We start from the raw sequence: 16,979 nt of genomic DNA on the forward strand, positions 1-16,979 counted from the left end.
GGAGTTGGAGGACCTGACAGTGACAGTGGGAGGGGACAGCCATTGCGCCTGGTACCTCCCGCTGACCTTCAGAACATAAAAAATATGGCTGCTTCTCATTTCCGCTTTTCAGATCTCCTGCAAGATTCTTCTTGTGACCTACACTGACATGGCACCATTCAGGGAAGGGAATTCTGGGAGATGTATTCCCGCTTAGCTGTGTTGTCATAGTGGAAAGCTTACAAAGCCACTATAACATGTTAAAATCTGGGCATATAGGAGTGATAATAAATGTTAACTATTGGCATTGTTAATTATGAGAAGAAAGAGGCAGAGGATTTCTGGTCTGAGAAAACCAGCAACAAGAAGAAAGCAGTGGTCCCCAGGGGTCCACTGGAGTTTTGGGTTTGGGTTGGAGGGGTGGAAATCTTTCTGCTTCTTCCTGTCCTGGTTGTTGACACTGTCTCAAGCTGGCAAGTTGGACCTCTGTCCCCTCTCATCTGCTTGTCAGAGCACTCTACCCCGCCCCATGCACAGAGGTCCTTCTTAGCCCCCTCTCGAGCTCTCTGTTCCTCCTGAGAAGAGGTTTATGGTAGCCATGGGAACTTGGCCCAAAATGGCCAACTTTGTGTTTCCCATGAACTCCCTTTTGAAGTTCTGGCTTACCTGCTTGTGTTGACCTCAGCGACAGACTTTTTACCCAGTTAAGGCAACCCTTTCTCAGCTCCCCCCTCTCCCAAGTCCTGTAACCCTCCCAGCCGTGTTAGAGGAATGGCAGACTGCCTTCTCCAAGAAACCACAGTCATGATCTCTGGGGATCCTTGCTGACACCATGCACGCCTATGAAACTCTGGTCTTCATATATAAACTAATAGTGTACGCATAAGAAATGAAGAATCCATAACAAGTCCTCTAATTTATCCCCTTCATGCCTCAGTTTATTTGTATGGAAGATAAGGCTGTCAGCCACCTTCCTCAAAAGGATATTGTGTGCTTTCATGGTGAAGACTTGACATTTATTTACCAGGGTCACATGAAAGCCCTGATTTAATCTCTGGAAAAATGCTCTGAGCGTTTCAGACATAGGGACCATATAAGCATAAAGAATTTTGCCCATAGCTCTTGGGGGAGGTGGCGGTCAGTCACCAGGGGCATGGGCCAAACCCTGGTTCCCTCTGCTTTCCATTTGTGTACAGATAAGTTATGTGGAGAATCACAGAGGATCAGCATATAATATGCTAGTTTATTAACTACTAGTTATTCACATACTGAACAAAGATATGATGAAAATATTTACCATATGATAGAAGATAATTCTTTTAGTCAGCAGGTTGCAATAGGGCAACAGCCTTTTAATAGGATACTATCACTCTTGGGAGACAATAGTAAAAAATTCTGAGGCTTCTAAGTGCCAGTCAATACGCTATACCCTTTCACATAAATATGTCTTTAATTCTCTCAACAATCTTTCCAGGTAGATATTATTATTTCTGAGGCTCAGAAAGGTTTAGTAATTGTTCAAGGCTACAAGCTAGTAAGTTACTAAATCAGGATTTGAACCTAGGTTGCTGTATTAAAAAAAAGTCCCACATCTTCTCACTATATTATCAAACAGTAACAGTTTCCATCTGGGTCAACAGCTATATTATTTAGCATTTACTATTTATGTTCTTTTTGTGATATAGTGGCAATATAAATAAAATAAAGATAAAATAAGCTTTTAAGGACTATAGCTATTATATTTTAGAGTACACAGTTACATTCATACTATACCCAGACTTATATATGCTGTCTGTGTTCTTATGCATTTATGAAACCTTGGAAGAGAGATTGTATAAATGGGAAAACAATAACAGCTGAATTCGTGTGAAGGGAAGGCCAAGTTCATCAGTGCTGGAAGCTCCAGGGAACTGAAGAGCACAAATGTTAAAGAGAAACCAGAGCATTAGTGAAAATAAGTCACTGGTGCAGTAAAATCACGGTGTTTCAGGCCACTGTGTTTCTGCTGTTTGGTCAGGGAAAACAATAACAGCTGAATTCGTGTGAAGGGAAGGCCAAGTTCATCAGTGCTGGAAGCTCTAGGGAACTGAAGAGCACAAATGTTAAAGAGAAACCAGAGCATTAGTGAAAATAAATCACTGGTGCAGTAAAATCACGGTGTTTCAGGCCACTGTGTTTCTGCTGTTTGGTCAGGGGTATAATTTCTATTTCTCCAAGAGTGAACAATCACTCAGAAGCCCTCATTATTTTTTGTCTGTTGGAAAGGTGACTTTCCAATAGTCTATTTCCTGTAATTATCCAAATTTCAAATCAGAAACCCAGTAAAAATCGTTTTATGTTCAGCAAGAAAGAAAGACAATAAACAAATAAGCATGCATAGCACTCACACCAGCAGTCAGCTAAGGAGTTGAAATAATAAAGCTTTCAGAAGTAGGTGTTAAAAGTAAGACCTGAATACAGTGAAGGGAAATTCCAACTGGCTCGCCATGTTGTGCATATTGAGAGTGTGTGAAGAGGTGTCCTGAGATGCTGAGGATGGAGATGTGTCCTCTTGGGTAGGCACCAGGGCAAGGGCCTGCTGGGGAGAAAACCTTGGAGCTCCTCTAATTCATTGTTCTAAGTGGAGGCTTTCCTTGGTAACTCAAGATGGTATTTGTGTAATTAATAATTTCAACTGTAACCTAAGTTCTTCTACAGAAAATAGGTCTTCTCCAAAAGAAGATGCTTAGTCCTGTTGAGCACTTTCGTATGTCTGCATGTGCAAAGTGAAGGAAGGAGCTAGAGAGAAATACTCTGCTTTGCTTAAAAGAATGAGAGGAATTCTCAGGCTCCTGGGGGCAGGGCAGGAGCAAACAGAGAGTAGCAGGGAAGAAGGGGGTGGCAAGGTATGGAAAGCCATGTGCTGGGGCTCCTCCCTGGACCTCTGTGCTGACATCACAGCTCAAGCCTACTAAACTCAGTGCATGATTTATCAGAGTGGATTTCTTGTAAACAATGGAGAGAAGACTGAGTTTTGCTTCCAACTTGAGGTAGTGCAGCAGCTTGTGAGGGCACAGGAACAGGGAGGCAAAGGGCTCCAGGAGAATGTCTTTGGGAATTTCTAGAGATTGCAACGGAGGCTTTGGACTTCTCCAGGCTATGCACTTGAGATTCCCAAGTAATCCTCTCTAGATTTCAAGGGCTGGAAAGACCCCAGCTGGTACCTCTGTTTTGGAGACATACTCAATTTAATCCAAAGAACAGGTATTGAACATTCATTACATGTAGAGAGCTGTGCTGGGTGCAAGGCAAGTTGCAACTCAGCTCTCCATTCCACAAACGTGTGTTGCTGAAACTATGAAACAGATCAGTTTCTTCCTTTAAATTGCTCATAATCTAGTAAGAGAGAGGGACAAGTAAGTAGCCACTTTCCAAAATAGAATGAGGTAGGAAGCGTTGGCAGGGCATGGAGAGCCACAGAGCAATCGGTGATAATGGGTAGTAGGTTCAGAGAGGTATTCTCTCCACATGCATGATGTACATTTATGGATATATTTTAGTGAGTTCCTACTATGTACCACAACCTATGCTACAATCTTTCTATCAAATTCTCTAAAAAACCCAATGAGGTAGGCATTGTTTGACATCTGTTTTATGGCTGAGGAAATGGGCAGTGAGTTCACACAGCTGGTAAGTGTTGATCCAGACTGGATCCCCCTACTCTGAGCATAGATCTCACACCTGTCCTTAATCACTACACTGTAGTTTGGGTGTAAGGGTGAAAGGGTACACTGGGTGAAAGGGTGCAAGGCTTCTGGGTGCTAGCACAGACCTGCAGTGAGTCTATGACACAGATTTACTCAATGCACTTTACTTTTAACATCACTCATAATTTGAGACCTGAACATCATAAAATACAAGCAATTCCTACTCTTTTCCCCCAGTCCCATACCTGACATGAGCTTTCTCTAAAAGCAATGGAGATTGGAGGGGGGCAGGTGCACAAAAGGGCCTTGTGGAGCAACCTGTCAGCATGTGCTCTTTAAGATGCTTATCCAGAGGTGGCGATGGGTCTGCAGCATCACATCCTCACCTTGTGACTGGGGCTGGAGCTGCAGTTCTCTGCCAAGAAACAGAACATAATCAAAAATCTAGTCCAGGTCCTGGATTTGATCTCTATCTTGGGGGCTTTGTTGACTGGTTTAACCTTCTATGGGCAGAGGTCACGGTCATTTAATACCGTGTGCTGTACATGTTAAGAGGCTGGAGAGTGTGCTGGTAAGGGCAGATGAAGCTGGAGATGTTTCTGCTGATGTCAGTACTCTGTGGTACTCTGAACCTATCACAAAGATAGTTTCTCTTGGTTTCCTTCTCCAAGGCAATCAAGCCTAGTCTCCCCTCAAGGGGTTTAGAGTCTATTTACTGAAATAAATTGTAAAAATCATCACAGTCAAGCATGAAGGGATAGATGTCAGTTGAGCAGTTCTGCTCAGGGATATGCAGTTTCAGAGGAGCTGAGCTTGGTCTGGGGCCTTGGGAGAAGACTCCACTGCAGAATGAAAGCAATACTTTAGGACAGTGATTCTGGCTTTGAGGTTGGCTTTATATGCAGTTTCAGAGGAGCTGAGCTTGGTCTGGGGCCTTGGGAGAAGACTCCACTGCAGAATTAAAGCAATACTTTAGGACAGTGATTCTGGCTTTGAGGTTGGCTTTAAGGAAGAACCAAAAAAGGCTTTGCAGTGGTGGAGGACCTGTGAGCACACACCGCAGGATGCTGCCAAGCAGGCTGGCTGACCTTGTGTGCTGCTGTGGGTCTCGAGCTGTTGCCCTATATGGCAATAGACTCTGTCACTCAGGCATGGGCCTCCCTCACTTCTAGCCTGCTCCCTCTCTTGTTCCTAAGCGTCTTCCCTTCTGTTTTGGCTCTCCCAATACCAACTCTGTTTTCACCCCAAACCCAATTAGAACCTTTACAGAATACTGATTTCACCCAGATTTCATTATGTCCCGTAAACCTCTTCTTGGGTTCCTTCACCTGCCTTAATCACCCCATGCATGTTATCTTCTCCTTGTTTCCCACAATCTTCTCTTGATTAGGCACCCCTTTCTCTCACGCTTAATCAGTTACTCATTGCTAGGAATGATTGATCTGTCCTGAAATATAAATATCAGTATAAAGTGCATTTGAGAAACAAATCGCAGCCCAGGGTGGAAATGCTCATTATCTAACCATCTCCTCATTATTGGACCAGAATTTGTCTTTGACTGTACTTTTGCTATCCCTTGTCATGCAAAGCTAGAGGTCGTTGCAATTAAAATTCACCCTTCCTTTCTGAGAGAAATAGAAATTGGGAGGAAGGAAACAAATCTTTTACATTCATCTCCTGAGGCTAGGAAATTTACCAGATCTAAGAAAGGTATTATTTCTGTAAGGAGGCTGGATTATTTCCGGGTGACGGTACAGTCTCTGGGTGGTGGTGGTGGTGGGGACAGTGGAGAAGGAAAGGGTTTAAAAGAGAGAAGGGCATGGGAGTCACCTTGCAGAGTCCTAGGCAAAGAATCTTTGCTTTTGATGTGAAAAACGGGTAGGAAATAGCTTTGAAATCAACCAACTGAATCAAAAAGCAAATAACTACTTACATCGTTATCAGGGTCCAGCATAAATTTCATCTGAGAATGTGTGTGTGTGTGCACACGCTTGCCCATGTGTTGTGTGTGTGCAGATGCACGGCCACATGTTGTGTGCCTGTACACGCCCATCCTGGAGTTCTTTGCCTTCTGATTAGGGCGTGGGCTGCAGCACCCTCAGTGTAGGCTACAAGGTGGCAGGGATAGTATGTCCTCAGATGCGGTTTTACTGGCCAAACAGAAATCTTTCCTCACTTTTCTCGTCCCCAGAGGCTAGCTCGGGGAATGAAATAATCACTTTCCTACACTGGTTACACACTACTACATGCTATCAGATCTTTCCTGTTCCCTTTGGTTGGCTTTTCTGAGTTTTGGGAGCTCTCTTTGTTCCAGATCTGTTTTTGCAGGCATAGGCTTTGTTCCTCCTTGACAATACTCTTCAGGTGCAACAATGGGGTTGAGTTAAATTTCTCCCATCATCTCTCCGTCTTCGCAAGAGCCACTGTGATGCCATATGTTTCCTATTGGTGCTGTAACAAATAACCATGAACTTAGTGGCTTAAACAATGCAAATTAATTGTCTTATGGTTATGGAGATCAGAAGTCCTAAATGGGTGTCACTGAGTTAGGGTACAAGTGGCTTTCTTTCTTCAAATGTTCAGGGAGACTCAGCTGTGGTCCAGTTGGCAGGCTCCTCCGCAACATTAAAGCTCTGCAGGTAACAGGACCTGCCCTGCTACAGTTTGGATGTGGTTTGTCCCCCCAAAAACTCATGTTGAAATTTGATCCCCAATGTGGCAGTGTTGGGAGGTGGGGCCTAGTGGGAGGTGTTTGAGTCATGGGGGCACATCCCTCATAAGTAGATTCATGTCCTCTGGTGGGCTCACTCTCCCAGGGAATGAATTAGTTCCAGAGAGAGTGGCTTGTTAAAAAGAGTCCGGCTTTCTCATTTCTCTCTACTGCTTCCCCTCTTGGCATGTGATCTCTGTACACACCTGCTCACCTTCCACTTTCTGCTGTGAGTTGTAGCAGCATGAAGCCCCCCGCAGATGCAGGTGCCCAATCTTGAACTTCCCAGACACCAGAATTATGAGTCAAATAAGCCACTTTATAAACTACCCAGCCTCAGGTATTCTGTCATAGCAACAGTAAACAGACTAAGACACACCCTTCCTAGAAGGGTTAGCATTATCTGTTGTTACTTTAGCTGGTCTGTTGAGGGTCTTACACTCCAAACCAAGGGCTCTTAAAATGTTTCTCCCTTCAGCAGACACCAATCTCTTTCCAAGAGTTCTGTGACATAAAACCAGTTCAGATTTGTTGCATTGCTCGTGATCTCTTAGTGCCTGGTGCTGCCCATCCCCACACCACAGATTGCCCTGTCTGAAACCTCATCTGGGTCCAGATCTGCTTCCTGCTACTGCCCTCCTGGCTGAGATTTTGGACCCTCTGTCCCACTTCTCTTTCCACCGAGTATACAATACTCCTTCCTCAGATGTCTGATTCTCCTCAGGAGGCTGATTCTCTTGTGAGTACAATAAACGTTTCTTGGTCCTCAAAGCCCACAGATTTATTTCCAGCAGGGTATCAACAAGAATTGCCTTGCACTGCTTTATTGCATTGAATTTTATGGTTTTAATATCACATGTCTGCAAGACTCATACACTAGTTTCCTAGTATTTAAGTTTTTAACTTTTCCGTTTCTTGGTCCTCAAAGCCCACAGATTTATTTCCAGCAGGGTATCAACAAGAATTGCCTTGTACTGCTTTATTGCATTGAATTTTATGGTTTTAATATCACATGTCTGCAAGACTCATACACTAGTTTCCTAGTATTTAAGTTTTTAACTTTTCCCCTTGTGATTGGAAGGGGGAAAAGCAACTTAGGCAGCACTAGTGGTGAGCAGTTTTGTATTTTGGGATTTCTCCATAGTAGGAAGGCTCTTTATAGGTCCATAATGAATATGACAGGAATCTGGCCCAACTCACAGGATGCCTGTGATTTTTTAAACCTTCGTTCCCCTGGTTGTGAAGAAGCTTGTATACTTGTTTCCATTTTGATGATGTTTCAGCCTTTATTATTCTATGAATAATTTTTTCTGGGGTCCTAAACATGGGTCCTTACCTAGATAGATTATTCCCTTTGGGCCATTTCTCTATAGATGAGACATGAACCTAAACCCTCCTTGAAGGAGATGTGGCATAAATAAGTAAACAACCTTTTCTTTCTATCCCCACACCATTCCTCCACCCAACCCTATCCTGCCTTCCTCCCCAAGCTCCTCTATCCCCCACCCAATCTCGTAGTAATGCTACTGATATTGCTCAAATACTCAACACTCCAACATGAAAGGGGCACACTATTGGAAACATTTATGTGAACAAATTTTTAAAAATTGCCTCACTTCCACAAAATCTAACCACCTCATCTCCACAAAGTACCCTTCCTCACCACCCATCAATTCTAGTGAAACAAAAGTCCTTCAAGTGTTGGGAGATCATAAAAGAAAGAGCTGAAAAGCTGCCTTACCACTTCTAATCTAAAATTGTGTTTTTGGAAAGTGAACATATTTTTGTAATGGAAGTTTTAACTTTCGTAGACCCTGTTCCCAACGGAACCAGCAAAGTTCCAACATGCTCTTGTGGTTCACTGTACTTTCTCTGTTTTAGCACTAATCACACATTTTTAGTGGTACTTGTATGATTACAGTCTTTCCCAGTAGACTCCAACAAATATTTGTTGATTTCACTGCAAAAATAACAATCACTGTGTGTTAGTCCATTTTGTGAGCTGTAACAGAATACAAAAGACTGGGTAACTTAAAATGAGCAGAAATGTGTTGGCTTACAGTTCTGGAGGCTGGGAAGTCCAATATCAAGGTGCAGCATCTTGTGAGGCCCTTCTTGTTGGGTCATCTCATGGCAGAAGGCAGAAGGTCAAAGAGAGGGCATGAGAGAGCAAACTCACTCCTGCGATAACAGCATTAAGCCATTCATGAGGTCAGAGCTCCCCTGACCCAAACACTTCCCATTAGAACCCACCTCCCAACACCACTGCCTTGGGGATCAAGTTTCCAACATATAAACTTTGGTGGACACATTCAAACCATAGCACGTTGTAAGACCAAAGAAAAATCTGTGTCCTGTAACCAGCAGCTTGTGGTTCATCATGTCCACACTTAGACGCTGTTAGGTATGAATACATTTCCAGTTCATTATGTGATTTTCACCCCTACCAGTCTTGTAGGTGGCATGCACTGGAGCTGTGATGTGGTCTTCACCCAAAGCCCCGATCTTTAAGAACTTAGTATGTTTGCTTTCGGAAAGTTAAACTGTACAATCAGCACAGAATAGCTTAAATCAGAGATAATGAAGGGGCCGGCCCAGTGGCGCACTGCTACAGTGCACCGCTTGGGAGCACAGTGGCACTCCTGCCGAGGGTTTGGATCCCACATACAGACCGGCCGCTCACTGGCTGAGCAAGGTGCGGGCGCAACACTGAGGGTTGCGATCCATTGCCGGTCACGAAAAAAGACAAAAAGGAAAAAAAAAAAAGAGAGAGATAATGAAACACTTTGAAAAGAGACACTCCTTGGCTAGGGCAAAAATTACCTGAAAGTAAAATATGTTTCCCTGAGAAGAGGGGTAGTCAAGCTGGGGTCACCAGTGCAAAAGTGAGCACTGGCCATTTAAGCACTGGATGGAGGATAGGAGGTCTTGTCCAAGAGCTATCGAGTATGGTGGGTCCCACTGGCAAGATCATTCCCACTGTGCCTTTGGCTCTCAGGCTATATCAGTTGGGTGCCATCCAACACACCTCTAACTCCTTTCAAGGTACAGGTAAAAGTTTCTATTACCCACAGGAAGATTGAAGACAATTTATAACTCCTTGCTGGAAGCTAAGAAAAACACATTCGAAGGGTCAAAAACACCAGGTGTTGTACAAAATACACAACAGAATGGGAAATGAGCAAAATCTAAGAGAAAGTTACAGGATGTCATTAAACTAGTTTTATTTTGTTTGAGTTATTTTAGAGTTTTTGTTTTGTGATAAATCTGTGGAGCACACCTGCTCACTTAGTTTCCTGGGGATACTATTTTGGGCAATGCTGAACTTTCTTTTATCCCCAGCTTTATACCAGCCTACTCCCTGACAGCCAGTGTTTGCTAAAGCTATCAGAGAACAACAAAGCTACTCTTCCTTGTGAGTTTTTCACCCCTGGGGTACACAGGTTTCTGATTTCTCCTGCTCCCCTACAGACTCAGATTCCAGAGTAGATTGTCTTCCAGCCTTACTTATCACTGTGATTGTGTGCTTTTGTCTTTTTCAATACTTCATAGGTAATAATAGGTAACATAAGAGGTGAATCTCTAAAAAGGGGAGAATGTTTTTTGGAATGTCATTCTAGGAGAGGCTAACAGGTGCTCCACAGCTCTAAGTCCCCTTTCTGGAGATTCACCATGAGAATTAGCAAACTGAAAGCTTTCAGAAGTCCTGAGTAAAGAAGTCAGGTTCACTTTAAACCCAAGCTTCTATTTGAACACAGAGCACTTTTCCACAGTGGCATCTCTGCCTGGGCCTGACTCTAGGCTGGGGCAGGCCAGCAGGTTTCCTTCCTGGCCTTCCTCTCTTTGGAGTAGCCAGTCATCTGGACTAGCTTTTGGACTGCAGGGGTGCTCTTTTGCCTTTTAGCAGTACTTGGCACTAGGCTGTCTACATGTGATCTTTCCACTGATTTTATTTTTCTCCTTTTAGCAGCAAAGAGGACTAACTCTAATAAGCTCCTACCATGCATCATTCCACCTTTAAATATGCAACCCATATGCTGGACTCTTCTTGATGAGGGTGTGTGCACGTGTGTGTGTGTGTGTGTGTGTGTGTGTTTGGTGAGTAGCTGGGGAGGAAAAGGGGTCTGTGAAATCAACTCTACTGGTAGCCATCTGGACATATACACATGGGCTCTCTTTGCAGCCCCACTGCTCACATTAAAGTTGCCACAGATGTCTGCTGGTGATAGGAGTGAAGGAAGCTCTATTCTCCACCTTCTGGAGCCCTGGGGAAGATTCAATGAGTTCTTTCTTTCAAATTTGACATGATAGAATCCAAGTCTTACAGCATGGGTGATAAAGTCTGGGCATAGCTGCCCTGGTTTAGCCTCTTACGCACCATCCCTTAACTGGAGGCAGGGGCAGGAGGGGACGAAACACAAGCCTCTTCCTTTACATTATGAAGAACATTTCCCAGACCCCCTTTTTCTTATTCATTTGGACACTTTCCCCTCCTTCCCTGTCCCCTCACCAGAGTCTGCCTCCTGAGGTCTTCATTTCATCTCCAATCCAAAATTGAGGCCTTCCTTCCATCCATTTCTCAAGTCTTGAAAACCTTCAAGACTTTGGAAGGTCATAGCTATCTTTGTTCTTGTCATTTCTGCAGACAAGCAGGAGGAAAGAAAAAGTTCTGGGTCCTAAGAAAAAAGTTCTGGGGTGTGTGTGTGTGTGTGTGTGTGTCGACTATCGATGTTATAAGGAGCATCTTGCTTTTTCCATTATGTCTGGATGACTCCAGATCTTCAGAGAACAATAGACATCTCACATTTGTAGGGTTAATTGCCTGCCAATGCTTGAAGTTTGCAAAACTTTTGGGTCTCGTTGCGTAGGAAGAACACTTTTCCTCTTTTCTAACTCTGGCTCAGATTACAAAGCCTTTGTTGAAGTTATCTGTTTCTGTCTAACAAATTACTCCAAAATTTAGTGACTTAACCTCCCCCCATATTTACCTTCCTCATAAATCTGTAACTTGGGCAGGGCTCCGCAGGGACAACTCATCTCTGCTCTCTAAAATTTGAGACCTCAGCTGCTGAAATGTATGGTCTGTCCACTGGGTCTCTCTTGCATGGCCTCAAGGTAGACAAACTTCTTATATGGTGTCTCAAGCTTCCAACAGTGAGTGTTCCAAGAGGTCAAGCCAGAAGCTGCAAGGACATTTTTAACCTGGCCTCAGTGTTATGTAGTATCACTTCTGGTGTATTCTATTGTCACATAAGACCGGCCCTGATTCAGTGTGGGAGGGGGCTACACAAGGGTAAAAATATCTGGAGGTAGGAATTACTGGGGGGCTAACTTGGAGTCTGGCTACCACATCGTCCTTCTATTCAGCTTAAAAAAGCAAACTAATTTTTTAATGCAAATAAAATGTGCATACGATGTGATACCATTTTACCAAAAAACTTCAATAGATATTGCACAAGAAAAAAGAGATCAGGACACATGTTTTCTATGCTCTTTCCAGCCACTGTGCTGTCTTTATTAAATGGAATATTGAATTAGAGGCAAAGAGCGTTTATACTCTGCATTCAGTTTTACAGAAATGCAGTCATATTATCCACGCTGGCTCTCAAAGAATCCATCTTGACTCTGTACACCTGGTTTCACACGTTATAGCAGAGAGGGAGAAAATTCTGGATGCTGGCTTTAAAATGAGAGTAAGGCATCCAAACTACTGTGGAACCAGCAGCTATCCTGTCCCTGCTCCCAACTTCACACTGAGCAGTCACAAAAGAAATAAATGGAGACTAATGATGCTTTGGTTTGGGAAATAATGCTTACATGCACAGAATGCATCCACATAAGTCTTTTGAAAACCAATTGTTGTAATGATTTTATTGCTTTGTAACAAAATAAATCAAACTGACATTGATCCAAAGGTCATAGGGAATTGAAGTTTAACCATATTAATAACTAATAGGATGCAAGTTTGAGTGCGAAGAAGAGACTTGAGGAGGAAGGCATCACAGTATACAGCATTCTTGTAAACATTAGCACAAGTGCAGAGTAAGAGAGATTCCCCTAGATGATCTTAGCTAGGCCCAAGTTCTCCTACTTTCAGAGAATGAAGCAGAAGTATTATTTTTCATTTTACATCTGCTAGGTTATCATATACTGCTCTAAAGGAGAATGGATTCCAATTTGGCTATAATTCTTCTAAGATGCTGCTGTTGGATCCTCTCCATGTCTCTGGTTCCCTGCAAGGTGGGCTCAGTCTCCAAAATGGAGTCCTGAAGGATGGCATGAAGGGAGAACACCACCCCCAGTACAGAGGATGCCAGACGAAAATGGAGTTTGTCACCAAGACTTTTTGCCACATTCTCTTCCTGAGCTCCATCGCCTTCAGGAAGGGCATCATAAATGAGAGGGCTGTTTAATCTTCAATAAATGAGGACTCTTTGCCCCACCATGCTCCTGCTGGCCCTCCTCCTGTATCTATGCCTCGTATCCTGCTCTGTCACCTCCGTTGGTAACTAGAGCAGAAGGAAAGACCGTCTGTCAACAACCTTTGGGCAGATCAGGTCTTTGCAGCTGGTGCCAAGTAAACTTAGCCTTTGCATCTAATGCATACCACAAGGACTTACTCAGAGGACTGAAGAGAAAGAAAGAACAAGTCAGCTACTCTGAATTGCATAATCGCAAAGTGAAGGGGGCCTGGGGGAGCACTGGAATGGTGGGGGCTAGAAAGTAGGCCTTCCTGATGCTCTGCAGAGAGACCGCTTGTGATCTGAAATGTGATGATGTTAACTGGCCGGTACTGGGGACCAGGGTCTGGAATCAGCATAACACTTGGCTACATGAATTTGAACCTCACATTGGGGCCACACGGCAACCTGGAGCACACTCCAGTGTGTTAACTTATACCACATGGACAGGGAAGGAGTTAGGTCCTGGGGAGGGGGGGGTCAGCTGTGGTTTGCAGCCCTGCTGCTGCAGCCAGGTATGGCACTTGGCTCTGCCAGCCAACTCTCTGAGCCTTGTCCCCACTTTGGGCAGCCTGAATATGCTGTGCGATGGGCTCTCTGCTTTGCAGCTGCTACTCCGCAGTCTCAGATCCTCGAGTGCTGTCTCACTGTTTCCTGGGGGCTGGGTCAGTATGGCAGCTCCTCTGGGTTGACACAGTGTGAGATGAGGCAGAAGGCATTGCAGCAGAGCTTGCCTGTTGCAGAAGGAGGAGGGGCCAGCAATCAGATGTTCTCTAGGACATCGAGGGGGACAAGGCCTCTCTTCTTTCCACTGAGGACTCTAATAAAGCCATCTTGTTCTTCTTCAGAACTCACGCAGATCTGAATGCCAAAGAAGAAAAAAACAAAAGGCTTTGGTGTCGACAAGAAAGAAGCTAGAACCTGCAGATTCAATCACTGCTGACTGAGGTCACAGGAGCACCTAATTGGAAAAGGGAGAGCAGTTTCAGGGTGGTAGGTTGTGGCACTGTGAAGAAGAGGTTTGATAAAAAAAAAATTAGGCAGAAATCTGGGTTTGGAACTAGTCCCAGGCACTGAATGTTTGTGAGATTTAGCTTTATGAATGAGGATCAATAAAATAGGGATTAATAATACTGTGTCCCCTGGAAGAGTCACTGTGAGGACAGAATGAGATAATGTTTATCACAGACCCTAGTATGTGGCATGCAGTGAGTACATTACTTTAAAGAAACATTACTTTAATATGTTACTTTAAAGAAACAAAATAAAAGCTATCTTTCAGCAGGCTCCTCTCATGTGTTTGGAATTTTATATGTGCCTCTCATAACATCAGGAAGTCAAAGGGAACTATTTCATTCCTGGCCCCAAGCAAATAGATGGTAGCATATCCCATATTCCAAAGTAAGGCCACCTGTGCTAGACTTCAAGAGGTGGTAAAAATCCATTAGGGTACCCCCAGCACTCATCACTTATAGGCCACTGAAGGGCATACAAGGGTGGATGTGGCCAGGTGAAAATTAGAAGAGGTTTGTGAACAGAACTGTTAGTGTGTTGTGAGTTTCTCCTGCCTGACCTGCTTCCATGGGAGGCGGGTTATGTCTTAGGTTGGATTCCCTGGAAACAGAGCCTGAGACAGGGATCCTGTGCAAGTGACTTTTTGAGTGGGTACTCCTAGGAGGCAGGAAGTGAGAGACACAGGATGGGGAAGGGGAAGAAGTTAAGCAGGGACATGGTCTCAGCTGGAAACCAGCCCGGCCTGATCCCACAGGAACTCTGGAGTATGAATTGCACCACAGAGTTGTCTCACTTTGAGGCAAGGAGTCTAGCCTTTTGGACCCCATGTCAGTCAGTCATTGGCCACTGTCTGACCTGGGGTGTGAGAGGCTTACCCTCTTGGGTGAGGCAGCTCCTGTACTCCCAAGGAGACCTCACTGAGAAGAGCAGCTGTGAGCCATCAGCAGCTGACACAGCAAGTGAGAGATGGGTCACCCACCTAGTGATAGGGATGTTGGCAGGGCTCCCACACAAACCTCCACAGTGGGCTCCTCTGTCACATAGATAAGGGGCTTTCACAGGACGCTTAAAGAGATTGATTTGTGACCCTTGGGGATAGGGGCCTGCGATGGACTAGTATCTGACTCATGTTTCAGAAATCTACTGAAGAAACTTGTCTATGTGAGAAACTCAACTAGAAAGAGGCTCAGACAGTGAAGAGGAGCTAATTTGTAAGATGAGAGTTTTGTTGACTGTTTCACAAGACCACCTGTGGGTCATCTGTGAAAGAGAAATAACCCAGGGTTGTGTTAGATCCTACCAGAGTCTGATGCATAAGGTGGCCCCAAGTTTTGTTGACTGTTTCACAAGACCACCTGTGGGTCATCTGTGAAAGAGAAATAACCCAGGGTCGTGTTAGATCCTACCAGAGTCTGATGCATAAGGTGGCCCCAAAAGGAAGGTGGGCCATCTGATTTTCAAAAGCTGAGACTTGCCATTCCCCATGCCAGAAACACCGCAGAGGAGATGCCCCTGTGATGAGCAGGGAGTATATGTTTTTTAAGAACCCACAGAAATGCCTTGATAGAAGGATTTACCTTTAAAACCTCCCAAAGTGTGTGCTTTCTTTCTTATTCCAATGTGCCAAAATTCAACAATCTAAGGAGCAACAATCTACTACAAGTCCAACCAGTCAGCATCAGTGAAATGCTAAACACCTGCCCCCTTGTATAGGTTTGCTCTAGATGCTTATTTAAAACATGTTCAGAGGTGAGCCCACTGGAAGCGGCTGGCAGCAGCACCAGTCAGTGGAATGATGTGGCTCCACGCAGCCCTCTCACCCTGCTGCCTTGGACCAAGGCAGAGGGGGAGCTCCAGCCCCCACTCCCATGCCCTGAACCGGCACCACGCAGGTGAGCCCCCTGGTGGTGGCTGGCAGCAACACCAGTCAGCGGAACTGTGTGGCTGGACACAGCCACTCACCCTGCCTCAGACCCAGGGGGCAGCACCAGCCTACAGATCTCACCCGAGTTTGGCCCAGCAGAACTCCACAGCTCTAGGGGCTCATTCTACAACCACAGAGTCTAGAATGGTAACCAAGGTGGTTTAACATAACCACTACCACACCTACTGTCAAGCAAAGACAATTTGCCCCTCACAGTAGCAACCAGGGCCACTCCACAGCCAACCTCAGTGTAATAGAAGAAGCAAATTCCCTACCAAATGACCAAGCATCAGTGAAAAAATACTAGAAGTACAAACAATCAAGAAGAAATGACACCACCAAAAGGAAACAGTAATGCTCCACAGTCAGACTCCATGGAACAGGGAATCCTTGAAATGTCTGAAAAAGACTTTCAAGTAATGTCTTAAGAAAACTCAAAGAAGTAAAGGAAGACTCAATTAGAGAACACAATGAAACAAGAAAAACATCCAGAATATGAAGGAGGAAATCTACAAAGAGATTAATACTATAAAAAGAATGTAGCAGAACTTCTAGAAATGAAAGACTCACTCAATGAAATAAAAAACATGACTGAGAGCTTGAGCAACAGGGTAGAGCAAGCAGAAGGAAGAATTTCAGAGCTTGAAGATTGTCTTTTTGAAATAAGTCAGGCAGACAAAAAACAGGAAAATAGAATTAAAAATAATGAGGAAAACCTAAGAGAGATAGCAGATAACCTCAAGTGCTCTAGCATCCAAATTGTGGGTATTCCTGAAGGGCAGGAGAAAGGAAAAGGTATTGAAAACCTAATCAAGGAAATAGTAACAGAAAACTTCCCAGGTGTAGGGTGAGATACAGATACTCAGATCCAGGAAGCTCAAAGGTCCCCAAACAGATTCAACCCAAAAAGATCCTCTCCAAGACATATTATAGTTAAATTCACAAAGCTCAAAGACAAAGAGAGAATTCTACAAGCAGCAGGAGAAGAACACCAGATCGCTTATAGGGGAACCCCCATCAAACTAACAGCAGACTTCTCAACCAAAACCCTACAGGTCAGAAGAAAGTGGAATGATACATTCAAAATACTAAAAGAAAATAACTGCCAGCCAAGAATTCTTTACCCAGCAAGGCTCTCCTTCAGAACTGAGGGAGAAATATTGTATTTCCCAGATAAACAAAAGTTGTGGGAGTTCACCACCACA

At 44.2% G+C, this 16,979-nt stretch overlaps 1 protein-coding gene across 1 annotated transcript in view; it reads right to left on the reverse strand.

Moving 5' to 3' along the window:
- Positions 1-11,862: 11,862 nt before the first annotated feature.
- STAC (SH3 and cysteine rich domain) overlaps positions 11,863-16,979 on the reverse strand; it is an 81,498-nt gene continuing 76,381 nt past the window's right edge. The window contains exon 9 of the mRNA XM_008577597.1: positions 11,863-13,697. Coding sequence (XP_008575819.1) covers positions 13,599-13,697 — 99 coding nt within the window. The 3' untranslated portion in view covers positions 11,863-13,598. The remainder of the gene's footprint in view (positions 13,698-16,979) is intronic.

Source organism: Galeopterus variegatus, unplaced genomic scaffold (assembly GCF_000696425.1).
Source record: "Galeopterus variegatus unplaced genomic scaffold, G_variegatus-3.0.2 Scaffold68, whole genome shotgun sequence".
NCBI classification, from domain to species: Eukaryota; Metazoa; Chordata; class Mammalia; order Dermoptera; family Cynocephalidae; genus Galeopterus; species Galeopterus variegatus.